General features: G+C 39.0%; 2 protein-coding genes across 2 annotated transcripts; one reads left to right on the top strand and one right to left on the bottom strand.

The window, feature by feature from the left end:
* On the top strand, positions 1 to 2085 carry bet1 (Bet1 golgi vesicular membrane trafficking protein). The gene is made up of 4 exons (XM_004085172.3): positions 1 to 161; positions 344 to 450; positions 588 to 644; positions 1027 to 2085. Exons 1-4 carry the CDS (start codon positions 143 to 145, stop codon positions 1180 to 1182), a joined length of 339 nt encoding a protein of 112 aa, XP_004085220.1. The 5' UTR covers positions 1 to 142; the 3' UTR covers positions 1183 to 2085.
* LOC101158328 (probable acyl-CoA dehydrogenase 6) lies at positions 1790 to 27522 on the bottom strand. Its single transcript, XM_023959807.1, has 9 exons — positions 27302 to 27522; positions 15123 to 15243; positions 8866 to 8995; positions 7135 to 7241; positions 5440 to 5607; positions 5075 to 5248; positions 4420 to 4581; positions 3062 to 3212; positions 1790 to 2298 (listed from the first exon to the last, which is right to left on the bottom strand). The coding sequence occupies exons 1-9, from the start codon at positions 27491 to 27493 to the stop codon at positions 2208 to 2210; spliced, it is 1296 nt and encodes a 431-aa protein (XP_023815575.1). The 5' UTR covers positions 27494 to 27522; the 3' UTR covers positions 1790 to 2207.
* Between the last annotated feature and the right edge of the window lie 351 nt (positions 27523 to 27873).

Here is a 27873-nt window from a genome sequence, read left to right as displayed (position 1 = left end):
ATAGGATTTGTCCTTCTCGGCCACCGTATGATGTCGTGGCGTTTCCCTATGTGTAGAGACTAGACCTCTGATTATTTTTAAACTTTTCATTGTTTAATTCTTCGGAATATACTGTGGACATTTTCGGCTTCAGTGAGTAAGGATGAGACGCGCTGGTTTGGGTAAGAAACGAGTCTAAAACTGGGAAGTTTCAGATCGCTAGCCAGCTAACATGGTAGCTAGCATTAGCTAATGTTGTTTTCACTGGTGGATGGATGCAACACTCTGAGGCGTAGTTACATTTTTAATAAGGCTCTTGGCTTTATTCTCAGCATTTAATATTGTTTTTTGTTGTCTTGTGTAGGTGAAGGAGGCTCCGGGAATTATGTGGCGAGTGGCTACAGTGTTTATGAGGAGGAAAATGATCATTTACAGGAGGGACTGAGAGCTAAAGTCAGCGCCTTGAAAAGTGTAAGACCAGCTGCGACACAAAACTGTGCCTTCGTCTGTCACTATTCACTTGTTTCTGTTACCAATTTCTAGTTTTAAAAGCTATTTTACAAGTTTTACTTATCTAACAATCAATTCCTGTCTCTTGTCATTCCCAGCTGACTATTGATATTGGAACAGAGGTTAAATACCAGAATAAGATGTTGGAAGATATGGTGGGTTTCTCTTTGTATTTAAATGGCAAAGAAGTACCTTTACAGTTACTCTAAAGTCCTCACTCCTATGAAAAATGGTTTTAACATGTTCTTGTAGCAGCTTTCTCATGATGTATGGCATAAAAAGAAACAAAGATTAAACTTGTGTTTCTGAGTATTTCTTTATTCAAATTGTTTTAAATCGGGAGCAGACAAAAAATAAATCAAGCTTGAAAAAGAGTTTATTTTTGCTGTAGAAAATTGATTCTGGCTAAAAACAGCAGAATCATAATTAAAAGACAGAGGGACAATAGCTCAAAGAGTGGGATTTTAATAGTACCGACTTAGTAAACATTTTCTTGGATTTGAAGCGGTTCCTGATCCCCCCCTCATCTCTTCACAGGACTCGGACTTTGATTCTACAGGCGGACTGTTGGGAGCCACCATTGGCAGAGTAAAGCAGCTGTCCAGAGGGAGCCAGACCAAACTGCTCTGCTACATGCTGCTCTTCTGCCTTTTTGTCTTCTTTGTCCTCTACTGGTTCATCAAGCTGAGGTGATAAGAGCATCTTGTTGGACTTTGCCCCTTAGCTCCACGTCTTCATTCCCATTCACTAGCAGCTCTGACCTAAAAAAACACTTGTTCAATTGGTTAGGTGGGGATTTTTTTCTTTCGAGCATCATTTTGTTTCCTGATGTCCCCTAAATGAGCCATGAAAGGGCTTGAAATAGAAAATAGACAAGAAATAAACTTTGAAAGTGTTCATCTTTAACAAGGCAAATGACCCAGGAAAGCACCTTGTATACCATTTGTATACCTAACACATTAGTATTTGTGTTGCACAGCTACAGCTCAGTTATGATTAAACAAACAGGATCCACAGTCCAAGATACAACAGCTGCTGATGAGTTATTTTTTGTAAATGAGGTTAAGGTGGTTTGAGCTGTGGAATAATTAAACACAATTTGGTGTACTTATGTCAAGGAGGGAGTTGATATGGACAGGTTTGAACACAAGTACGGTAATTACAACTCATGTTGATGAGTTTTGGACAGCCAAATGAATTAAAGGCTGCCGATAGTCCTAAAAACCTAAAATCACAACTAAACAATTCAGTCTTAAATGCTGCCAGAGCAAAGTTTCCATAATAAAACACAATTTCAACATTGTTTTTTGCTATTTTAATTCTTCTGCCACTGATTTACAAACTATGAGCATAAACATTTGTTATACAAAATTATGTCAATCTTATTTCAACTGTTCAGTCCCATAAATGTGGACACACACAGTGCAGCACATAAGGGACACGTCTGTATTACATCACCTGACATTGTAAATCACCACAGAGACCTTCATTCTTGAGTAAAAATGTAAATAAAAACAGATTTTATGGCATCGTTTGTGTTTCCATGCTGGATGTGTTCAAAGCGTTTAACATAACTTCATCAATAAAAGAAGCAAACAATTACAAGAGATTTCCAAACTAATTTTTTTTTTACAAATATCTGAACAGGTCAGGATGGTTTAAAATTGCACTCTTGTATTAATTATCATCGTCTGAGCAGGAATCTGCTGCAAATGACATCACTTCCGGGGTAAAGTGTCCATGAACTTGCAGATTATTCCCAGCATCACCTCATCAGCCCCGGCGCCGATGGACAATAACCTGGAATCCCTGGAGGAGAGAGAAAAAAAGCAACAACACACTTCTGTAATTAACTGTCACTCAGGTGCTCATAAGTCCAGTCTTTGCATGAAAGTTCAACTTCAAGTCTCTAGTCTGTCAAACTTTAAATTAAACCGCAAATCTTAAGACTTGCAGTAAAAAAAATGAACATTTATTTGGTAATTAACTAGTAACCCTTGTGCTATTCTAGGCACTTTAATATTGGGAGTTGGGTCATCTAGACCCACTAGACAGTGCTCTGAACCTTTTTTCTTCAATGATTTGTGATCTTCACTGGTGTCCATGGATTAAATGAAATCTTTCCACCTTTGTCGTGGTAGGGAGAACACGTCAAAGTAAGGGTGGGGTCATCTAAGATAGCACAAGGGTTAAAGCAGACAGCTGGTGTTTCAGTCCAAGAGGCTTTTATTTTTAGACCTAACAATGATTTCCATGTAAACAAATGAACCTTTTTTTATAGGTCTAAAACCTCCAATTCTTGAGGTTGAGTCTTAATTCATGTAAGACCTGAGTTTAAACCCCATCTTTGGTACCACTTGATGCTATAATAGCTTCAAGAGAAGAACTAGTAAGTTAACACATTTCTTCGTTTCTCCATTAGGTTATTGTAACCATAGAAACACCCAATACATTAGCATAATTTACCCTCAGATGTCAGAGTATTTATAATGTTTATTGTTTGATCTTTACCCTTTTTGTAAAATAAACACATCAAAACCGGATGGATTTTCTTAAGTAATCGAAGTCTCACCTGTAAAATCTGCTAACCATCACATCACTGGTGAAGCCCATGCCTCCCCAGTACTGAAGACAGCTGTCACTCAGTTCTCTGGCCAGGCGGCCCCCCTTTAATTTGGCCATGGATGCCAGTTTTGTAACGTCGTTCCCTTTAATGTACAACGCTGCAGGAAAAAACAAGAGAAGCCGACAAAGGAAAGTGAAACAGTAGCTGCAGATGCTTAAAGGTCTGCAGAGGGGATTCTTGTTTTTGTCCCATTCAGACACAGCTCATCAAGCTGAGATGGTTCCCTCACAGAGGGACTGCTGTTGGCCGTGTGCTTATCCACCTGCGCCAAACAGATGCAAAGGCTTTGATTTATGCAGAAACTGCTCTCAAACTGTTACCAGATGGATGTATTCATTCAAACCTGCCGGCTACCGATAATTACCTATGCACGCTCCAGAACGCAACACCCAAATATTCAATAACGAACACTGCAGCATTTGTGAAGGAACTGGGAATGCTGTACATTCTAAAAATCTTACCACTGAAATATTATTTTATTGTAGACCAAATGTTCTGATTTTTTTCCAAAAAACAAAGGTCATTTGTTTGGAATTCAGAACATTCTTGCAGAGCTGAGTCAACTATGGGTTTTGTGTGACTGACCAGGTCATGCAGACGGCTATCATTTTTCTGCAATGCTGCACGTTCAGGTCAAGGAATAAATCACATTCTGGAGATAAGGTTAGTCTGAGATATTCTCCCAAAAATCTTACAGTTTGAGGCAGATCAGTACAGACTAGAGTGAAAAGCTAAAAGGAAAAAAAAAAACGGAATCATTATTTATATTAGTGAACTTTTGTGTTTGTCCAGAAGAACGTTTGAAATCCCGTTAAATTACAGTATCCTTTGACTATAAACAAAGACTAGTCCCTCTCACGAAACATTTTTAGAAGATTTTAAATTTAAGGTTCAATCCAAAAAAGAAAAACACCTTAATGAGGTAATATCATGGGATTTGATTCTCTGAAGTAATCTTGAGGAAATCTGGAAGAAAATGTGTGCAGCAGAAGCTATTGCACTGCCCAGGCGCTGCATTTTTCTCTTATTTTAAAACAGGAAAACCCTTTGTTGTGAAGACTAAAGATCAGGAAATCTGTTCAAACAACTGATTCAGGTGGAAAATGTCAGATCAGAAACTCCTATAATTTAGGAAGATATTATTCTAGTTTAGACAAATAGTATTTAGGGGGGAAAAAGTGGTGAATATTTGATTAAACGTGAAATAAAAGGTGAAGAAAATGTGAGCAGACATGGTTTCCCTCACACTAACAAGCTTCTCCCTCACTACCGGTACTTTTGTCCTGAAAATCCAATGACTCTACCTGTTGCCCGATGCAGGAGGGAGCGAAGCAGCTCCACCTCGGTTTGCAGCTCAGCCAGCCGGAAGTGAACGGTCTGGTGGTAAAGGACGGGGAGCTTGAAGATCTTCCTCTGCCGTGTGTACTGGATGGTCTCCTGGATGATATTTTCCATAGTGGTCACAACTAAAAGAGGAGAAGTCCAAAATGTAAATAATAGAGACATAGTATTAATTTGTATTCCAAATAAACGTCATATGTTTTTTTTTTTTGTTTTTTAACAATTAAATCAATTAATTACTTAAAGTGTTGCATTTGTTTATGCAGCTTTCAGTTAATTTTATCCTTATGGGAACATTTCTTCACGTTTAAATTATATTTACTTCCCATCTGGACTTTCCGGTCGATGCTTGCTTTAGGAGGTTAACAACCTTCCTCAGGACTAGTTAAACAAATACATCCTAAGTATAATACAAGTATTTATATGTTTTTTAAGAATCTGTTTGCTCCACAAATTTAAAAACAGGTCACTTTTACTGAGGTTTGAGTGCTTATCAGACTGGAACTCATTTTCAAGGACTCCAAAACCAAGTAGAAAAAAAAATGATGGGGAAAGAACAGAAGAGGATTCCATCTGATGAGCAAACATGATTGACTTTAGCAAGAAGACTCCTCTCACTGTTGGCCACCGCCCAGAGCCTCTCTTCCTGGAACTGCAGCATCTGATAGGTGAAGCCCATGCCTTCTTCTCCGATGACGTTCTTGCAGGGCACATGGACATCATCAAAAAACACTTCAGCTGTATCTGATGACCACATTCCCATTTTATCAATCTTACGGGCAATGTGGACCCCTATTTTGGGAAAGACAAGAAACAGAGTGAACACCTTCTGGATAAAAAAAGAAAAGTGAAAGTGATTTTAAACAACCCGAAACACAGTCATTCAAATTTAAGAGCCGTTTTTTTATTCATGTTTTTCACTCCCATCCATTAGCATTGCAAAAAAAATGAATATTAAAATGACAGCTACGTCTGACAGTTACCTGGCAGATTCATGGGCAAACAGATGAGAGATTTGTTCTTATGAGGGGGCCCATCACTGGTGTTTGCAAGCAAACACATCCAGTCAGCCTGAGTACCGTTGGTGGTCCACATTTTCCCCCCGTTAATCACATACTCGTCCCCTTTCCTCACAGCCTTGGTCTTGATGCCTGAATCGCAGAGGAGCAGGTGTGCAGAAGATTACAACAACAGTTGTGTGTCATTTTAAGCGGCTGTGGGTATAATATAATGTATTTAATATCAACAAGGTCTACAGGTTCTACATTGGTTTGAACCCTTTTAAAATGTTTATTGATTTTCTGCTTGTGGATGTTCATTTGGCCCCACTGTAAGGGGCCAAAGCAGGCTATAAACCTGATAGGTTCAAACAGTGTGTTTCATGCATCATTCCTAATGGATTTTTTTAAACAGATAGTGGTGATTATTAGCAAAAACAAAATAAAATATCAAAAGGGCCAAAAATCATTCAAAAAACCCGGAGGAGACAAAAGCCAGGACTGCCCTGGTTAAAGAATAGAAGAAGATGGAGGAGCAAAAACACTGTTTAAAAATATAGTATATCTTCCAACAGTGATACAGAGGTTGATGCTGAAAGGGAATCGAAGCGTTCGCTAATCATAACATAATAGAATGTTCTCAGAATTTCAATAAATCCTGAAATGTTTATCCGGTGTTTTTCTCTCCATTTCTTGACCGCATTTTCCCGCAAAATGAACCCATTAGCCATTCTCTCTGTGAAGGAATAAAAGTCGGTTTCCAAAAGACGCCTGTCTCTAACAAAAATGCCTGACCGGCTGCCAAATTATTGGAATAAAAGCCGGGGCTACTACTGGAAGATATATGGTAGATATTTCAGCCACATGCTATTCACAAGAAGGACAACCAGACCAAATTACATTTTATCTTAAAAAGTGTCACATTTAAGTCTCACTCCACTCATCAGCTAGTTTAAAAGTCTTTAAGTTGTGATGATGCCGTTTTTATTCAAAATAAAAAAAAACTGATTTGTTTTCAACAGTAGTTTCATAGAGCGGCAGTAGTTCAAATTTGCCTCTAAGTTGTTGTGGGGTGGCACTGTTGGCGCAGAGCAACCCCGCCCCCCTTTCCTTCCCTGCTGCTGAGAGCTTGGAACAGGGAGTTTGTGGCCCGCCCAGCGTATTTTCTATGTTCCAAATACGCTTTTTATCAAACGACACTTTTAAGAGGCTCCTGATTCACAACAAATTGAATAGAGAAATCCCCAGAAATACAATTTTATGCTTATTTTTCTTTATATTTGTCCATCATCAGAAAAATGTCTCAAGAACATGTTAAAAACACAAAAAACGCCATTTTGATTTGAGTGGGTCTTTAACTAACCACCAACACAATAACAGAAACGCCGTGGAGACACCAGAACTCCAGTGTCGACATGCTTTGACCTACCATAACTCTTCAGCCATTTACACAACTAACACAATTCCATCGGATTCACGATAATTGCGTAAAAGGTTCAAGGAGGCCAAAGAGCGTGTTTTTTTATGTGTCGTCAGTAACGTCTCCACTGTTAAAGGGTTATAGCAGAAACTTATGTAAAGACGACAAAAAATGTGTATGTGCCCTTATCCTAAAAAAATGACACAGAAAAAGGTTAGAATTTGATCAATGATAGGAAATCGGTGAAGAAAAAGACCTACTTGAGACATCAGAGCCAGCTCCAACCTCACTGACCCCAAGACAAGCCACTTTGTCGCCCATGACTGACGGAAGGAGGAACTCTTTCTTGAGCTCATCGGAGCCAAACCTATGTCCAAAAATGCATAGAAATGATCAACCACAACACAACAACTACACAAAAGCCTTTGTTCAATAATTTAACTTTTACTGCTTCTAGTCTGGATATCATTGGCTGGTAAATATTTTGTCCCATTTTGTTCGATAACTTATGCGATCCACAGCCACAGTTACAGGACTGAAGCAATGACAATCCCAGGACAGATAGGGAGGCTCCCATGACACCATTCGCCCTCCTCTGCAGTTTTCTTTAGTCATAAACCTCGTTAAAGGCCATTTTAGATGTCTTAATTAAGCTCTTGAGAGTCCAGCTGTCTATTGCAGTGAATTCTGCCTCGTGTCAAAGCAGCTTTCAAGCAGGAGAACATCTGAAATCCAAGCCAAAGCTCTACATTGATGAGACAAATTATTTCTAAATAAATTCACTGTTCAAAGCGGCAGATGGGGAATTAAAAAGTGCAATGATATTAATAATAAAATCCTTAACATATTCAGTGGTTATGTGTTCGTTTTGTCAATTTCACATCAAAGCGCGTTCACAACTGGGACAAAGAGGCCGTCTCCCTCTGGAGCTCTGCCATCGCTCTGTGGCACCCCGATGTTTTAAACTCAACACGCCATTGTTTGAACAGATGAACCTTGGGGCCTTCAAACATCTGGAAATGATACCCAAAGAGGAAACACAGCTGTAAAGGTCTACAACTATTTGCAGTTTATGAGATGACCAAAAGCAAAAAGAAAATCTTAAAGGCCATAATGTATCTTGTTTTAAAGACTTTTTTCAGAAAAAATAAATAAATAAAAGAAACAAACCCAGCTAAAACATAACAATTTTAAATTTCTTACATTTTTTTTTAAATATTTGCTACATAACTTTAGCTTTCAATATATTATCAGGATTATTCCACAATCAAAATTTACTATTTCTTCAGAAAATGGCCTGTTATATATATAGTGGACCCTGGCTATATTGTGGTTTGTTTTTCACGGTCTCGCTGTTTCACTCTGCTGTTTTGCATACAGAGTAACTGTATGTGTTCTGCATTCTGATTGGCTGTGTCCTATTATCAATCAATCTCCTCTGTGCGGTGTCTCCTGTACAGAATGTTTGTCAAATTTACATAGATCTTTCTTTATGAGCAGATGTGGGTTTTTTTATGGAACAACACTGGACTTATTTTTTCATGAGGGTTTAAATTTTGAGAGTTTAAATGAGAGAGAAGTGGTAAAGCGTTCATGTCCGTCTGAGAAAAGAGTATTAAGTGAGAAGTTTTACAGCCTAAAAAACATCTATAATTCTACTTTGTGGATTTCTCCTGTTGCAGGTTAGTACAGAACTCCTGCGACAAACAAGGGTCCACTGTACTCCTGCATAGCTTTGTCTCACATTATAAGTTTTTATATTCATAATTATCAATGAAAACATTTGCTTTAGTTGTCAGAATAATGTTAGTAAATAGGAAGGCTTGGATTTTTATGATGGTATATAATTTGAAATGGAAGTGAGTGAACATGTAACAATGTCATTGTAAAAAACTGTTTTTTACAATGACAAAATCCTTGACAGTTGGTGCCAACAATACAGTAAAGCCACACATAAGACCTGTAGATGTAGATGATAATACAGACTCTACCGGGCTAATGCTGGAGTTGTCATGTCGGTTTGGACGCCGATCGCCATGGGGATGCCTCCACAGCGGATGTTCCCCAGTTCGTCCGCCATGGCAACACTGTAGCTGAAGTCAAGTCCCAAGCCTCCATACTCTGCACAAGAACAAGAAAAAGTCTACGTTATTTCAGTAAATTCCTTTCCCATAAAGCAAAGAGCCTCCTGGTAACTACCCATCCTCTCCTCCACCTCATTCTCTTTTGTTATCTCTGTGATAACATCTTGGCAGGATATTCTGAAGTGATCTACTGGCACTGATGCAGTCAGATTAATGACTGCTATGTCATCCTTAATTGCAACATCTGTAATTGTGTGTTAAAAGCACTGCTGGGAAACCAGAAGAGTCAGCTCTGTGTTATCTCATCCAATATGTATCATGAGATTAAATGTAAAAGGATATATGCATATATTAAACTATTTTTTTCTTAGATTTGATATAATCTGTTGTATATGAATGTCAAACTAATGGATGTCTCCTTCCTCCACTGTTGGTGCAGGAACGGTTACAGACCTCAGGTCCTTAATGGATTTGTGGAGCACATGTTTACAGATGACGGTTAATCCCTTTACCTCCTTTTTAGCACGTTGTCATTACCTGGACTACCCGTCCATTTTTAATAAGAACAAGACTTTGAGTCTGCTATTCTTTCCTTTTAGATCCATCAAAAACAAACGCTTTCATGATCCACTTTCTATCAGTTTGGTGTAAGAAAGATGTAAATAAAAACAGGACAGAAACAAAATGATTCCTGAAAAGGTTTCTGAGTGGAAGCTTTTTGTTGGACTCGTGTATGGAAAAGCTAGTGGACCATGGATGCCATCAATGGAAAAGAAAAGCACTTGGTCTGAAACCTTTGCAGTTTACTAAACTAAAATATCCACATTGAATGAGATGTACATACAAATAAGAGAGATATCACCAAAAATGTCACTGTCTTGAAATTTTCAATCAGGTTCAAGTTCATAGTTCTATAGTAAAACTATCCATTAAGTAGAATATATGGGAGCTGGTTTACAATATTCCCGGTTTACAACTAAAACATACCTTACACTACTGAATCAAATCATAGGAGAATCGCATCTCTACTGCATTCCAGTATGCCTACATTAAATGTGTCAGACACACAAATTGGGTTAAATTTAAGAAGAATTTATTATATGTATTGTTTTACTACATTGCACCATAGTATGAGACAACGGAAAGCTTTTTCTTCATTTTTACTTGCTCATTAGTAAATAATATTTAGCCTTTTGTATATCAAACCGAAAAAAAACTATGACCCCAAAAATCCAACTGCATTGTGGGGAAAGCGAATCGTTGCATCCCTGCTTGGTATGGAGAAACATCTAATTGGCATGTTCCAGTCAGATTTCATGACAGTACCGTCTTACTTTGAAAGGCTGGCAGGAGAAAGCGCCTTGTGACAAAAGGAGGATTGCAGAAATTAAACAGGACTTCTGGTGTAAGTTCTGTGTAGAAGTGAAACCAAGGGTGAAATGTCTGGGACATCACATCATCACTTTTAAGTTGAAAGAAAATAGCAAATCACATGTTATTTTGCAGTCCTAATAGAAGCTTTTAGAAAGCTCCGTAAAAAGGCAATACTATCATCGTTGTAGGATAGACATCTCAAATGTCAATTGTGAATTACATTCAAAAACGTGCTTTTCCTGATTGCTCTTAGACACAAAATATCGCCACCTCAATACTGTCATGCTCTGATTCCTGAGTTTCAACCTAAAATGACACAGATCTTGTCTTCCCCAACACAGAAAATCTAACCAGTTTATCTCTGACTGCGAGTTCCTGTCTGAGGCAACAAGAAATCATCATTTCCTCATCTGCAGCTGTCATCGAGACTCAAGCGGGAAACCTGGACGACACCATCTGATTACTGCTCAATCAAATGTCGGCTGACAGTTCTTCATTTTGGATAAATGTCTTGATAACATCCAGCCAGTCGAAAGTAACAAGGCTGGGCATGTGTGACCGCTCAGCGCTAAAATGTCCTGTGATTAAACACAGCCTGCCAGCAGCTGAATAATGGATGCGGTGGCTGACTGACAATGAATAATTATGAGAGAATTGACCATATTGAAGTCTCCAACCCTGGCAAAGCGGTCTAATACCACCTGTCAGACTGCTTATGGAATATTGAAAAGCAAAGTCTGGCAGGACGTCAAAGACGGAATGAAAAAAAGTACAGTCCGAAAGAAAGAATTGCAGTGGGACGAGTTAAAAAGGTAATGTTTCCTTCCATAAGAGGAAACAGGTGCAGCCTGTGCAGTGATAAGTGTGGAGTCTGGCAAACCCAGCAGGGGCTCATGTGAACAAAAGGAAGCACCAAGGTTTATCCTACTTGAAACAAAACAGCGGGCTGGCTGCTTGAAAAAGCAAGCAGAGAGAAATAAAACCGTCACACATTTCACCCAAACACACAGAGGTTTGTTCAGAGCTGCAGATGTTCTCCTCCATGTTTATACTTGGGTGGAGCAGCATATATGGTGCAGACTAAAACACACAGATTTGGAGCATATGAAGGGAGGTCCAAAATAAAAACCACAAAATTCACTTTTTTATAGTTTTTAATACTGGGTTGCCCACACCTTGAGAGGTACCACCCTGACTGTTTCACAGTGTCCTCTACCCTGCTTTCTGCTGATCAGCAGCTCAGGTTTCTCCTCCTGGTTGATTTAACACACCTGATTTCGGTTATCAGCAGCAAAAAGTGCAGGGAGAGCTGAGACGCTGTTTTGTTGATATAACAGCTAATAATCTGAGAATCGCTAAAACCGTTTTTTTTAGACAAGATGAGACGTTCAAATCTGTTAAATTAAAAACTATTAGCAGACAATGGCAAAAGCAGAAATGACCGGAAATAGCTGCCTCAAATGTCAGGACATGGCTTCTTTAGCTTAATTTAAACCAAGTCCAATTTATAAATGTCTGCATTCTAGTAACAATGCAAAAATTATTGAATGAATGATATTGGTTTGGTTTTCTAAAGCAATTTTTTAATTAAATTACAAAGCCTTGGATTGAAGACAGAATCTCCCTTCTCGTTAATAAAAGTTCATTAAATTTCATTTGATTTACAGTCAACTTTCTATTGTAAATAACTTTAAAAAATCAATCTGTTTACTTGTAGGCCTGGGCGAAAAATCGATTGAATGAATTAATTCGAATTTTTTGTTACGGGCGATTTCAAAAATAACTAAATCGAGGTTTTGTGTAATGGCGCATTTTTTGGCTCCCCAGAGCTTCCGTAGCGTTATTTTCACACAGCGGTATGGCAAGCGACAAACAACAACATCACACCACCACAAAACAGCAAGCGACAACATGGCTACCGGTGAGAGTGGGACGTTTGTTCCCAAGAAAATCATCTGTCGTTTGGAACTGGTTAGTTTGCTGCCACAGACGTGGAGGAAGAGACCCCACACTGCAACTTGTGTGTCAGTGCGCTGACACACACACATACTCATTCTACAACACCTATATAGTTAGTTCATTAGTTAGTTAGTTCATTAGTTAGTAGTTAGTTGTTAATGTTATTTGTTCATAAAGAATACTGCGTTGTAATTATTACTTGTATTCATTTGCGACGCATCCGCCGGGGGATTTTGTGTTCGGCGGCGGGGCGGGGCAGAAGGGGGAGGGGGGGGGGGGGGGGCAGTTGACTGCTGCTTCATCACCGTGGTGATCACAAATCCCACACCGTCACAGCTCTAGTTTTTATCTTGTGGGCCACAAAACAATGCGACTTCTCCAGTACCGATAGCAGAACCATTGAGGTCAGATCTTACAGACACTGCGGTCTTGAAGAATTTTGCCCCGGGGCTGGTTTAATACCGGGGCTCGGTACCCATCCCTAGGAAAGGGGCACGGTGGAGAACAATCACCAAAGCGGTTGCTTTGCATACAGCCAAAGACATGGTACCCATGTATACCGGGGAGAAGTTGGGGTTTGTTAATTTAATTAAAACCTTAGACCCCAGATATGAGCTGTATTGTTAATCCTTTAGAAAATGCTGCTACTCTCAAGGTGAATGTTTGTCTACTTTTAGTCTAGACTACAAAGTGTGACTGAAAACACAGCTGGGACTTTGATTCCAAGAGTGTGTTCATTTATTTACTATTTATCCCAGAAATGGAGGTTACATTTGTCTTCCGTTTTATTACATAAAAGCAAAATTTGCTTTAAGTTGTCTGCCGTTTGCACCTATTGCTTTTGTTTAAGTAGGGGGGGGGAAAAATCAGGGGAAAAAAAATCGAAAATCGAATTAAAATAAAATAAAATCTGAGATTTATATTTTTTTAAATGATAAATCCAATCCATTATTAAATTGGAGATTTTATTGCCCAGCCCTACTTACTTGTATGGCATCTTTACATGATTGGGGTGACAGGCATTTTTACATTTAAACTGTTAAAATCATTAAAGAAAACAAGGAAAACAATGAAGTTTCACTGAAAGTGTATTATTGTAAAACAAAAAAATACAGCCTGTCAAAAGGAAAAAAGTACAAGCTGCCTGGATGTGTGGTTCAGGAAGGGGACAAGGTCATTTTTATGTACTAATCTGCAGAAAGCTCCTTGTCGGAGCTGAAGGAAACCGGCAGTGGGCCAAGGGTCATCATGGTCCTCTCCCTGGAAAAACGTCCTGCTTTTTTATTTAACAATGAATGTTAAGGGGAAAGTGTTCGGCTTAGTCTATAAGCAGCATAGGCAGGGATAAATATCTCTATGTTTTCTCTTCTCTTAGTGATCATAATCAATAATTAGGAAAGAAATAACTCTAAAACCTAGTCTTGCATTCTGAATCAAATGTGTTAAAAGGTTCATTAATACCCTAGGATTGATAGGCGGCTGGGTAGCTCGGTTGGTAATGTGAAGGAAACCAGGGTTCGATTCCCCGGGAGGAATGAGCACACCACCCAGTGAGGGCCCTCGGGCCCTTGACGCATGTGTACATGCTACCTTAACGCTACTGCCTACCTGCATGCTACCTGCATGACTGTGCATGAATGGTCCCGGTGATGGTCAGAGGGACCGTAGGCATGAACTGGCAGCCACGCCTCCACCATCACCAAGTATGAATGAAGAGTGAATAAATAATGGACACATTGTAAGCGCTTTGGGCATCTGGAAAAGCGCTGATAAATCCAATCCATCATTATTACAAAAAAAGATTTACAAGTTACTATGGCAAGCCACAGGCTCCCTGTTTACAGTAAATCAGAAATAAAAAAATACATTGCCCTAGTGGTCTTTTGAGGAACTACAAAATTTGCTATTTCCGTTTATTTTTGCTTTATTTTTCAAGCAAAACTTTCAACCGGTCACGCCAATAACCTAAACCAGCCAGTTCTTTTGCTTATTTTACTTCTAATATATTTTTACATGATAGCACACGTTCTGTTAGCTGATAAAACAGTCTATAAGCCCCCAGTCTACTGCTGGGCTGATCCAAGTCTCTAATCTTGTCAAGTAATGCCTAATGCCTGTGTACTCAGCACTTTTCAGTTCCCTCACCCTCCCTTTTCTCTGACCTACAGATTTGTGGTGCAGTCCTCTGCTGAGCCTTTACATGACACCATGTGTACATGTTTCATTTTCTGCATCACATTTCAGAGCCTGCAGCACAGTTTTTCACCAAATATAGATGAGATCATCTGCTGAAAGTCCATTTTTTCTCTCACAAGCTTTTAGTCATACACAGAAAGCATGGCAATAGAAAAATGCAGAGTACTGTTCTGTGCTTTGTAATATCCTTCCATCAGTTGAGTCGGTAACACAGCTGGGTACACATGTGGGTATAAGATATCAAATAATGGAAAAGAAATTTCACAAAGTGATTTACAATTTGATGCAATTAGATTAAGTAATAATTCATTTTCAAAACTCCATTGGAAAACCAACTTTGATTGATTATAAAAACAGTTTTTGTATGACTCATGAGTTCACTGGGAAAAGGGAAACTAGAAATTCCTACTTTGAAAACTGAAACTGACAAAAAATGTTTTCATTTTAAAAAGGTAAAATAAATGTTCATTGAAAAGAAAATGTTTTCATTGATTTGAAAAACGGATTGCACATTTTCCAAGTCAACATTAATTTGAAAAAAACGTTTTCAATTAAACCAAGCCTTGTTATGAGACAATGGAGGCCCCTTGAATACATCTGGAAAATAAACCAACAGCAAATAGTTCATTCTTTACCAACTGGCTTGTTGACTCCAAGGAAGCCAGCGTTTCCCAAGATCTTGAAGATCTTGTGGGCTGGAAATATCCCATCTGCTTCCCACTGATCCACATAAGGGTTGATCTCCTGGTCGATGATCTACAGCACAAAATTAAATTCATTAGTTGGAACTAATCTTAGCAAATCTTAGGCATGAATGGATGTTCTGTGTTGTTTCTTATCATTTTTCTTTAAACATTTATAACAAAAAACTGAACTTTGCTAGCTTGTTTATTACAAACAGAAATGCAACAACTTTTTTTTCTGCAGACTCCTGGCCAGTTTCAAACAGCACTGGATTTAAGAAGCAGCTTTGTCATAAATCCAGCTCAGTACATTGCTTTGTTTTCTCAAAAACACAACAAATTCTGAGTTTACCCTTTAGATTATGCTTATTTCAAACACATATGGAAGAAGACAAACAATGTCTTCTATAGTGTTACCTTTCCCCCCTTTATTATCTGCCCTAAAGAAAATTAAGTGGGTCTGTTTCTTAAGTTTTATAGCTTAGAGTACAATGAAAGTCCTTGGAAACATTCCAGATTAGAGTGCAGAAAAAAAAAAACAAGCTTGAAACTGAAATTCAAACTTATACTTTCCTCTGGGACAGCAGCCAATCCATCAGCTATCAACAAAGACTCGGTTACAGCTGCCACAAAAGATAAGATTGCAATAATACATACTCCTAGAGTGAATAAAAGACTAAGAGCAGCAGTGCCAAAAGAACAAAATTCATTATTCTGAAGCTACTTTGCCACTAAAAATAGTCATCTAGTTTGGTTTGCATTCACACACAGCTTTCTTAGAAGTGAATCAAATTCTGAGCAGATCAAACTGCCTGGAATAATCCCGTATCGGTAGTTCCATATGGCGCTCACCAGGGTGAAATAGTGCCAGACCAAGATGGGCAAAAAAAACTAGCAAAACCAGCTTCTGGTTATGCCCTTGTAGTAAGGGCTTTTATTTCTTACTCTGACAGACATTCTTTTGGACATTTTACTACTTTTTAATTGGAGCTACTTCTTCCATTTTGCACTGTATGCAGTTTATTTCTCACCTCCTAATATCCGGCCTTAATGCCGTGTACTCCCTTTGCTTAACCTCCCCTCTTTGGTTTACTTTAAAGTTGAATGGGTAACAAATAATTCCAACCGGATTGATCTTTATGAGACAAGTAGTTTATCCAATCAAATCACCTTAAAATCTAAAAAAATTGTTTCAAAATGAGATCATCAATACCATTTGCATTGAAGCATGGTGGGTTTATTTTACTATAACCTAAAAAAGACCAAGTGCATCACAACGGACAACACACACGTAATGGCAAATAAAAATAAATCAGTCCATCATTCCAGTCCAAAAACAACAGTGGAATGAACATTATGAAACTAAAATGTGAATGGATTACCCATTAACTCTTGTTTACAAGTTTGTACACATATTTAATATACGGTACATTGCACGAAAATACAAGGAATCTGGAAAACTTCCCCTGCACTGTTCAGTACCAGGTATTTATCTCTGAGTCACCCTGGTTGAAGTTTTGGCTAAAGATGTCCCGGATCCATTTTAGGTAAGTGAATCTGATCATTCAATATCTACTATGGATCATATCAACAACCACAATTTATGATATGAATCGAATCGTTGTTAAAACGAATCGTTACACCCCTACTTCAAAGAGAAACAAGCTAGTTCATATTTTTGATCCGCACCACATTTCAGGTGAGATTTCACGCTTGTTAAAGGCTGCTGTGATTCCGACCTGCCAATGTAAATCCACCTTAAAGGAAAATGGTCCCGACTGTTTTTCATACGTTATCAAAAGTAAAGACGTAAGATGATCTGTGACTGATTACATATTGATTTTTATCAAAAGAACACACTTTGTGTTGATCTAATAAACATAAATGACTAAAACTGCTCTGGTATGTCTCTCAAGCCCACATTTATGTTGCATCTCTGTCTCCTAAAGTGGGTTAAAACCTGATTCCAAAATAAATGTCGGAATAAGTTAACCTTGATTGTGACTCATGTCGAGCACATGGAAATGGTCCACAGCTGGACAAGCACTTGTGAATTGACAGTCTATTAGGAGTCAATGCCAGTAGAGATTTTTCAAATAGAACAGGCTATTCATCCCATCGCTTTGGTTACAATTCATGTAAGATTTTGTCAGCAATACTATTGAACACACGGGACGCCAATTGTTGCCACAAGGTGATTTTGAGAAAGAAACAGAAATATATTTTCATTGTATAGTATCTGTAAAATGTACCTTTAAAATAAACCTAATATTAACATTGCAGTGTTGCATTAAAATCTAAATGGGTTCTTTGTTTATCTGCACAGAAATAAACTGATAGCTGTTTAGCCAATAGAAATACAATGCCATATATTTCAACTAATTAAAAAACCATAAGTAGAGAAAAGATTTTAAAGCTTTTCTTTAACATTTAAAGATGTGTCAACTTTAACTTCTGCCAAAACAAATGGAACCAAGCCTGCCAAGAGTTTTAGAACAAGGAGTTAAAAAGAAAAGTGAAAAACATCACGATTCACAGAGGACAGGATGTCATCTTTCCACATTTCAAAACAGAAAAAAGGCACTGCTGTTAACAGAAACGCTAAGCATGGAACAAAATCAAGGCTCATGCACCAAAATGGGATTCCAAAACAAACAGTAAAAAAACGAAGCAAGTACTCACTGCCCTTAATCTACAAAGTGTACTCAAAGTTCAAATCGTAAGGAGGAAAAAGGGAGGAAAGATTAATTGTTGGAAAAAATCACGTGGAATAATCCACGTCCTTAAAAAATGTTATTTTGCTCTGCTTGTGTAACTTACCAGAACAGTTTCATAAAACTGAAAGTGCTGAAGCAAATTCAAAAACACTGCACTGCTGAGTAATTTAAAATGTCAAATCCTCAACTTTGATGCCTAAACTTGAACAACAAACTCTAGATTTTTCATCAAGACTAGGGTTCTCTCCTAAATACAGCTGATTTGAAAAACAATGACCTGTAAATACTGATGTTAGGTGTGGCTGGAAAATGTTAAGACTTACTTATGATTCAGCCTGAATTAGATCTAATAAAATAAATATTCATGTGCATTATTTTGACGATAAACTATATTTAAAGTTACAAAATACAATGAATATATTTGAAATATTGAAAGCTTGTAATTTCTTTTTTAAAAATTCCAAATGATTAGCTTTTATTCAAACAGTCATTTTATGACACTTCATTGCAACATGGCAATGATGCAGCACTGTAAGACCACAGGAATCCACCAGGTATTTCATTCAACTCAAATTTTCAAAAGATGCTTTTAAACATTCCTAATTCTAAAGTCTGCAACTCATCTGTGACAACAACCCACTGACATCTCATACTACATTCTGCACCATCAGACCACCTTCCATCCTCCACCACTTACATCGAAGCACTCCCAAAAAGGTCAGATTAAAGGCATGCCTGTAAAGCCTTGAAGTCCCCCATGACAATTGTTTTAATAAAAACATTTCCAGTGGGGTTTTAATTATGATTATGAAGGTGTTCACTAAAATCCCACAACCTAAATGTCTTAAAGAAAACATATTTTATGTTAATCTGAAGCCTCTGTTGCAAAAATCTCCTCTACATGGCCATTGGTGCTGAGCTGAGTAGCCCTGCCCTTGATTTTGTGCAAGCTGTGTCTTGCATAAATAAAGAGCTTTACACAGGTGGGGGCACAAATGACATCAACTGACAGTCTTTATTCTCAACGCCGTTCATGGTAGAGGCGGCCAGTGTCAATGTTAAATCGATGGTACAGGCGCATTCGCCAAATAGTACCCGTCCCGGCTCCTGGTTCCTGGCCAGCCGGCAAAGATAAATCCAATCCATTATTGTTATGTGACCTAGTTTTTCAATAATGTGATCAATAGAAATTTCAGGTCACACCAGAGAACCTAGCAATTTGAGGTATTCAAAACAAAAATTGCAGTGATTTAAAAAGGCAAGTAGCTTACTAATAGGTAGCCACAAATGATGATGAAAGCAGATAATAGGAACGAGTGCCAATTTTTTTTGTTAAGAATGCTCAGGCAAGAAAAGAAAATTGAAAACATGGTCCAGCTGAAGACAATTTCCTTTGGTTGCACAGCAGCATGGACTCCTGGTGGTGTTGCTTTGATTAGAAAACCATTATAATCAATTAAAGCAGGTCCCTAAAAGCCCTGTGGCCCAGAGGTAGCCAGCTGCACTGTGGTGTAGGGATTTGCCGATGGACGATATCATCGTCCATCGTGATGGGTGACTGACATCCCGATGGAGAGACATCATCGTGATGCCACGCCCCCGCCACGTTGCGCGTCGACACCATAAGCCGCGGTTACATGTACAAAATATCTTGATGGGATCAATGGTCGGATTAGAATCCAACCGTGTACATGGAAAGAAAAATGTTTTCAGAATTAAAAAAAGTTCACTAAATTCACACTTTCCGTCGGAATAAATCATTCGCACATGCGCAGTAGGGTTTGAAAACCGGAAGGATATAAATTCCGCCAAGCGGCTTTTTTTTTCAAACTTTATTGAATGTAACAATTCAATACAAAACAATGTTAAACAGCGCCGAGCGGATATATACATTGACATGTCAGCTCGGTAAAATACGAGATGATCTTCTAAACGTGCTTTTAATAATGTTACGGTTATTATGAAACACCTGTTCGCTCATCATTTGAATTTTAATCCGTGTGGTCAGTGCTTTTTCTGAACGAAGCCAGTATTAGCAGTATGCTAACACGGGCTAACAACAATAGCTTTGGGTGGTGCTGCTTGCTGGCTGCACGTAAACATGTAAGAATAACATCAGCCTTTATTTAGTCGGGACACGACTGGAAACACAAATCCGCGTGATTGTTTGAATGTTTTCTAAGGACTGAGCGACATTTCTGCTTTGAAGCTCACACCGCTGTGTGTCTGCTGAGGATCCGAGCTGTGCTCAGACACACACTTTTAGACCCGGTTCTGAGTTCGGTTGCTTGTACCCCTAGAGCTGCGGGACGGATCGCAGTCTTAAATCTCCCACACATAGCGCTCATGTAACAAAGCACCCCCCCCCTTCCCCTCAAACACAAAGCTGTAAGTCCGCACTCCGCCGGTCCACTTCACTAGTGAAGTGCGGGAGCGGACTACTTCTTTTCTATTTTGTTTGTTACTTTTTTTGTTAAAGTCACTTCCCTCAGTTTATACTGGATCATCGCGGATTAGTCATTAGTTGGGAAATAAAATGAAAAAAGCAAAAAAACGAATAGCAGTTATATAAGAACGAAAAATGTAAAAATACCCCCCCCCCCGACGATGTCATCGTCCATCCCGATGGTTGACAGCAAACATCGTCAACGGCCAATTTAAGGGACATCGCCCAACCCTACTGTGGTGCAAGCCATCCGTTGTGGTCCTATTTTGTTAGCATGCTGATTGTGAGAAGATGCACTGTCCCACAAACTTGGTGGCTATTACAAGATCCTATACATAGATAAAACAGCACTGAAGACGTTGTCAGTGGGACTGGACACACTGCAGGGAAAACATGCTGCTTCACGAGCGGGAGACAGCTGTTTGCTTCAGTTACTGTGAGGACAATATGAGCGCCTTTATTATGGAAATACACTCTTTTGATTTCAGCATTAATCAAAAGGAGGGAGTGGTTGAAGAGTAAGCTCGATGACACTCAACTCCATTTATGGTCAGTGGATTCAAATATTTTCAGAACAAACCTGTTTGCTCCTCCCTAAAATATATTCTTTTGCTTTTTACAAACAGAAATGCGTTCACGGGAGTAACATTGTCTGCTCTTAATACTAGAACAACCGGTGCATTATTAAGAGCAGGGAGGGGGGGCAGGGATCATACATTTGGTGACATTTGTGTTTTTGACAACACAAGGAGAGGATTTAAAAAAAAGAAGTGGCTGGGAATGCTGTTTGGGGGTCTGGAATATTGAGTTTATATTACAATAATTACTGCATTTGCCTTTTTTAAGGCAATCAAATAGTTTATATTCAAATTTCACCAAAGAGAGAAAGAAAATAAGATAGGAAAAGACAGATTGAGACTTTGGTGAAGAAAAAAGAAACATCTTTGTGAGGCTGCTGCTTAAACCAAAGTCTAACTTTTTCTTGATAATTTCGTTAACCATATTCAAGCTTTGGGGTAAAATCCTAAAATAAATGTCAAACATTTTATTTTCATTAAATGGTAAATGGGGCGTATCCTTATATAGCGCTTTTCTACCTTCTTCGAAGGCCCAAAGAGCTTTACAGTTACAGTCACATTTACCCATGCACACACACATTCACACACTGGTGACGGCTCCACTGCCGAACACTGGTGCCAACCTTCCACCAGATGCAAGGTGGGGTTCAGTGTCTTGCCCAAGGACACTTCGACACATGGGCATGCAAGGCGGGTATCGAACCTGCAATATTACGATCATGGGTCAACTGCCCTACTACTGCACCACGGCCGCCCGTAACTCATAGTATTACTTTTTTGGCTGGACAAAAGAGAGGTAAAGTAGGGAGGGGTGGCATGGCTAAAAAGGAAGATGGGAAAATATAGTAACACAAAAGAGGAAGGGAGGAAGGAAATTTCAGCAAAAAGTTCCATGAAGTTCATCATTTTTCATTTGCAAGTACTTCCCAGCGGAGAAAGAAGTGTGCACAAACACACATATACACATGCAAACATCCATACAGACAAAACACACAATCCTACTGACTGCACAATTAAAAAAAAAAACACAAATGCAAAATCCAAGAACAGACTGCCTCACACACACACAATAACTATGCCCACCTGTAAAACATATCAATCAAATACTTCATGCATCTAAATGTCTGTGTGCAGGAGGGATCAGAGGAGTGTGTGTTTACTAAACTCTAAAATGTATGATCTAGGTCAGACAAAAATAGGCAGGCGTCCTCCAGACACTCCTGCACCAGGAGGGGGTAGAGTCAGTTCCCCTCAGAACACTGTGCAGTCAGGAGCGGCAGGCAGCCTGAAACCCTGCAGCTTCATCAGAGCTGGAGAGTCCACCACTACAGCTCCTACAGTGGGGCAAAAAAAGTATTTAGTCAGCAACCAATTGTGCAAGTTCTTGCACTTAAAAAGATGAGAGAGGCCAGTAATTTTCATCATTGGTATACTTCAACTATACCTCAACTAAATGGGAAAAGAAAATACAGAAAATAACTGTCTGATTTTTAAAGGATTTATTGTAAATTCTAGTGGAAAATAAGAATTTGGTCAATAACAACAGTTCAACTCCATACTTTGTTATATACCCTTTGTTGGCAATGACAGCAGTCAAACATTTTCTGTAAGTCTTCACAAGGTTTTCACAAACTGTTGCTAGTATTTTGGCCCATTCCTCCATGCAGATCTCCTCTAGAACAGTGATGTGGAAATCGAGTTGAGATTTGGAGACTGGCTAGGTCACTCCAGGACCTAGAAATGCTTCTAACAAAGCCACTCCTTCGTCATCCGGGCAGAGTGTTTAGGATCGTTGTCATGCTGAACAACCCAGCCATGTTTCATTTCAATTTCAATTTTCTTTATTTCAAACACAAAATGAAAATAAACACGAGAGTTTAAAATAGAAGGATAAAACAAGACAGTGTGCTTGAAAAGGAGTGGGTTGAAAAGAAATCTATGATTCCACCTCTTTACACAACACCTAATGTTGTGCGTATTTTTTTGTATCTAAAGTTTTTTTTAAACATTCACATTACCTTCTGTATGCACCTATGCAGAAGAAACATTTGCTTATTTGTTTTTCTGATCATGTTTAGCCTTGTAAAGTTCCATCAGTGACATCTTGTAGGTGTTTTTGAAAACATGTGTACTTTTTGTTTTGTTTCAAACATTCATCTAACCCAGTGCTTCTCAATTGTTTTTTGCAAGGCCCCCCTTAGAAGAAGGAAATATTTCTGCATTTTTTCCCCCTCATTTAGTCTCTCAATACTTAAGGTATACCTATGATGAAAATTATAGGCCTCTCTCATCTTTTTAAGTACAATTGATGGCTGACTAAATACTTTTCAGCCCCAATCAAGCACCAAAGAGTAAAAGGGCATAGGATGCTACAAGCTTCACCCAAAGCAGAGACCAGCCTCTCTGACGTGGTCACGGTCCAGCCCCATCTACCTGAAAGCCCCCCCCCCCCAGCCCCAGACAAAGGGGCTGCACCACCCAGGTGTCCAGAATATTCCTTACCATCATTCCCACACACAAACTAGGGGTACCCAGAAGGCATCCACATAAAACCCCAGGCAATTCTCCAGCCCACCTTGCAAAAAGTCCAATACACACCAGAGGGAGGGGTTTAAAATATACACAAGAGAGGTAATCAGGCCCCCTTTGTTGTGGGGACCATAGAAAAGGGTAGAGAAATTTAGCACACGAGGGTGAGGATCAGAACCAGACCCACAAAGGGCCACAACTTTTCTTAAGGTCACATAAATCTGTTATACATGCCTTGTACAGGTGTTACCTCCCCTTTAGGCAGCAGCAAATCGACAGCAAGTAAATAGCATAAAGTGACCCTGTTAAACTGTGATGTGAGATTCAATCCATCCATATTTGAAACATGTTATATTTCCATTTGAGATCACGGGATCGCTGGAGCCAACCCAGCACCAGGGACAATTTAGATTAACCAATTAACCCAAAGTCCTTGGAGAAAACCCAGTCATGCACGGGAAGAACATGCAACATCCACACCTTTGTTTCCTTAAATGCTCATAAGATACGGGTCATCTCTGCAGATTGCCATTGTTATGTTGTTCTTAGAGGCAACTCCTCCAGCCAGATGCAGGTGATGTAAGGAAAGATTTAGTGTGGCCTTCAGGAACTACACACTCTTTAGATCGATGCAGTGCATCAGGGCCTTAACAGCTTCTATTGATTGCTTTGCAAGGAAAACCAGACCAATGTTGACCCTGAATGCATCCCTCTTTGTTAAGTGTTAGCCACCCTGAACTGCACAGAAGAGATTCACATGAACTGATCATGAAGGCTGTGAACAACTGGGAACATAGCCGCTTGTGCCACAACACCTACAGACAAATAGTGTAATTATTACTTTTTGTAAGAACACCAGTATAACTTAGTGAAGTCAGATATCAATTTCTGATGATAAATAGTGATAAAATACTGCACACTGTACCAACAAAGCCTTCCCACTTTGAGTCCCATGCAAGAAGTATGTTCCTTATACATTTATATGCCTTTCTTAACCCTTCAACACCAGAGAATTTGCCGGCAACACCTAAATAACAAATTGAACTACCGTAACTCATCAACCCGTTACGATTCAAACCGATTCTAACGCAGCAAAAAGCGGCTTTACACTGATATGCAAAGTGTTGCATAACGGGGCAAAGCTGCATTTCTTTGCTGCCGAAACTGCTACAATAACAATGATTGTGTAAACAGTTAAAGAGTTACGGTAGTCCAAAGAATGCCAACTCTGGAGCTGAAGTTCTGGTGTTACATAGTTAAAAAACAAAAGTTACTTTGAAAAAAATTAGCCTTTATGCTATACAGCTGCTTCAAGCGGAACATAATTTCTAGAGTTTGTAAGGTCCTTTGAATCTTTGAACAATATTTGGATCCTACATCTGCTGCCTTGCTTAGTGTTTTTTTTTTTATTAATTTCTTTTTTGTGGAAAGGTCTAGGTTTGGGGTGGTGCAGGAAATCCCAGGCTAAGACAAAGCAGTCTCTTTTAATGTTTGGCATGAGTTTGTTTAATTGTTATAGACGTGTTGATCTGTCACAGAGACTGGCTGTGTGAGAATGTAAAACCAAAGGAATCGAGCAAACACTGGACGGTCCATCCTTGAGCGGTAACGGAGGGATTTCTTTTGGCCCTGTTAAAAACAATTTATAAACACACTGGTGTGCTTTCAATGTGCCTCACAGACTGAGGTTTCCTTTGGGCGCTGTGGACGTATTGTTTAACATTTCCTTTATAGGTACTCATGCTTCCCAAGGTCCAATGCCAGTTATTTTTATCATCTTGGTATGCTTAAAAAAGCTAAATGAACAAAAGATTTCCTCCATTTTTACTGAAATATTTTTGCATCATACCATTTTTTATTGGGGTCCCGCAGCATTTGTTTCATTTGCTTCCTCAATGAGTCAGTGTGATTACTAGAATAAGACGAGTCTTGACAGGGTCTTACCAAGGCTTCCCTATCCCTACGGCTTCTCATTTGTCCCGACATTTATCCCTCCAAGCAGAGAAATATGGAAGAAATAAGCTGTGTCCAAATTCCTTCCCTACTCACTACATAGCGCACTATATAGTGCATTTGCCATTTTGCAGTGCTGTCCGAATCTAAAATTCCAAAATCGAGTGCCCTAGAAATTTCTCAGAAGTCTGTGAAAAACTAGTGTGCATTGATGCTCTCTAGATTGGCAAATATAGACCACAAAGCATTGTGTCAGAACAAAAAAATGTATTTAAATGTATTTTTTAATAAACCATCAATGTTTTTTTCTTCAGAAGACAGTGGATTCATAAATTATCTACGCAAAACGCTCAAATCAATTAGATTTTAACTTTGTGAAATTACTGACGTCATAATTGTAATTGAAAAATAAAAGTACTGAGAATGGTGTCCGAATTGCTTTCAAAATCCAGGGCGCTATGATTTTTTAGTATTAGGAGTTAAGGTGGGAATTTGGCCTTTGACTTCAAATTTGTGTGTTACTACCGCTTGATGATGTCATCAATAGTCGCCAGTCATCTATGTTAGAGCGTAGCTGTCAGCGGTTGAAAAATACACAACGACGCGGACTACCCTACCGGCAGAAGAAAAGCTAGCCCTAAATCGCTACGGTTCCATCTTAAAAAAACAAAAAAACACTTTTGGACATAAGTACAGCTTCAAATGCCTTTACAATTGGAGCCATAGGGAGGAGTCAGAGGGGCGGGGAAGCAATCCGGATTTGGCCCAGGTCTAACTTGATTCTAGAGTCAGAAAGACGCAACCACAAAAAGGAGGATAAATTTGAGATTTTTCTTAATCCAAAGAAAGCAGCCTAACCTCCTCAAACAAAGGCAGTGGTGTGAAACAATGTTTGCAACTATCCTGATTTCATTTCTGACTGCATATTTGTCACACTTGAATATTTCAGTTCAAACCCAATCAAATATTAAAAATGGTAATATTTATGGAAATAATCTAAACCCACTGGGCTCTGTGTGGAATACGTGATAGCCCTCTAAAGCTGATTGGACCAGCAGAGCTGTGGAGGGACAAAACTGATAAAACTGAAATGAGTTTTTCTGAACTTTTTACTTAGCAGTGACTTTATTGTTTACCTGCTATTTGTAAAACAGCTAAAAAAAGAACACAGCAAACAACAGCACATCAGCCAGAGTCAGCACATCTGGACCATTTAAGGTTCTTATCAACATTCTGAATGACAAAAACGTACGCAAAGATAAGCGCACAAAGGTTATACCCAGACGTTTCTTATTAACGGTGTTCTAATGGCTTCAAGGAAATAACTTATTTCACTAAAAAACAAAAACAAAAAACCCAACTTTAGATAAATGTGTCTATTTTGTCTAAGCTATTTTGAACATTGTTCTTTCACAAAAACAACAAATCCATTTAAACTCAAACCAGTTACTCAGAGACTGCAGCCAAAGCAGATTCCCTTTGACTGGAGATCACTCTGAGAAGAGCATTTGAAGGATGACGTCATTTGTTTACACTGGAATGAGCGCGTGGTGGATCTTGATGGACAGAAAGTGTTTTTTTGAGTGAGTGGGAGGAATGGGACAGGTGTGGCGTTGAACACAGCTCGCACAGATTTGGGGAGTCACGAAAACCAACCGGCTGGTGCGTTTGTTACTTTTAACCGCGTTTTCTTTTATTAGCTCCTCCGTTATGTGCGTTAAAGTGTTTATACGCCACCAACTCGCACTGTGACCTCTCACCTACATTCAATTTAAGGTTCACGTGAAGCTAGAACACTGGTGCTGTCTCAAAATATAGCTTTTTTAATTCAACTATCGCTTTTAGAGTGATAACAACTTGTTATTTTGAGCCACTTTAACATCTCTGAGTGTCGGCGGTCCTGCATACCTTTCTCAAGGCCTCCTTTAACGCAAAGTGCTCTGGTGTGTAGATTAGGTGGTCGTCCGCGGTCTCTGAGGCACTGGATTTAGATGAGACATTTTCAGATACCGAGCGGACGCTAACAAACCGAGAGAGCTGGGGTAAATGACGAAGGCGGAACAGCAGCTTTAACCTCCGGGATCCTTCACGCAGCGCCATCTCTGATGACAGCGGTGCGCATGCGCATGTCTCTGTGCGCAGCAAGAGGGCTTCCTGTATTTTAAACCTTAAACTTGGAGGTAATAAAAGCCCGTAGTTTAGTGGATTTCACCCACTGGGAAAATACAAAAAAAAAAAAAAATCGTATAAAGATATTTAAAAACATATATCATAGGCGCTAACGATGTGCATTTAGTTTTAGGAAGAAAAACAACGTTCCATAATTAAGATCATTGCATTTAACTTTTACCATAAAAAACTCTCTTACTGAGGTGCAATAGACTTTTTTCTATTTCATTTTTATGTCTCTCTTTTCTTTCTTTTTTTGTAACATCTGTACCATTTAGTTTGGACATCAACACGTTTATCAACATTTTGGC

Source organism: Oryzias latipes, chromosome 11, assembly GCF_002234675.1.
Source record: "Oryzias latipes chromosome 11, ASM223467v1".
Taxonomy (NCBI): domain Eukaryota; kingdom Metazoa; phylum Chordata; class Actinopteri; order Beloniformes; family Adrianichthyidae; genus Oryzias; species Oryzias latipes.
Note: the sequence above shows the minus strand (reverse complement) of the source record. Positions and strands in the feature narration are given on the sequence as shown.

Coding starts and splice junctions, on each gene's coding strand:
- LOC101158328 (XM_023959807.1), bottom strand. CDS start 27,493: ATGGCGCTGCGTGAAGGATCCCGGAGGTTAAAGCTGCTGTTCCGCCTT. Junction 4,582..5,074: donor GCTCTGGGCGGTGGCCAACA/GTGAGAGGAGTC, acceptor CTCCTCTTTTAG/TTGTGACCACTATGGAAAAT. Junction 2,299..3,061: donor ATGGTTAGCAGATTTTACAG/GTGAGACTTCGA, acceptor TCTCTCCTCCAG/GGATTCCAGGTTATTGTCCA.
- bet1 (XM_004085172.3), top strand. Junction 451..587: donor AAGTCAGCGCCTTGAAAAGT/GTAAGACCAGCT, acceptor TGTCATTCCCAG/CTGACTATTGATATTGGAAC. Junction 645..1,026: donor ATAAGATGTTGGAAGATATG/GTGGGTTTCTCT, acceptor ATCTCTTCACAG/GACTCGGACTTTGATTCTAC.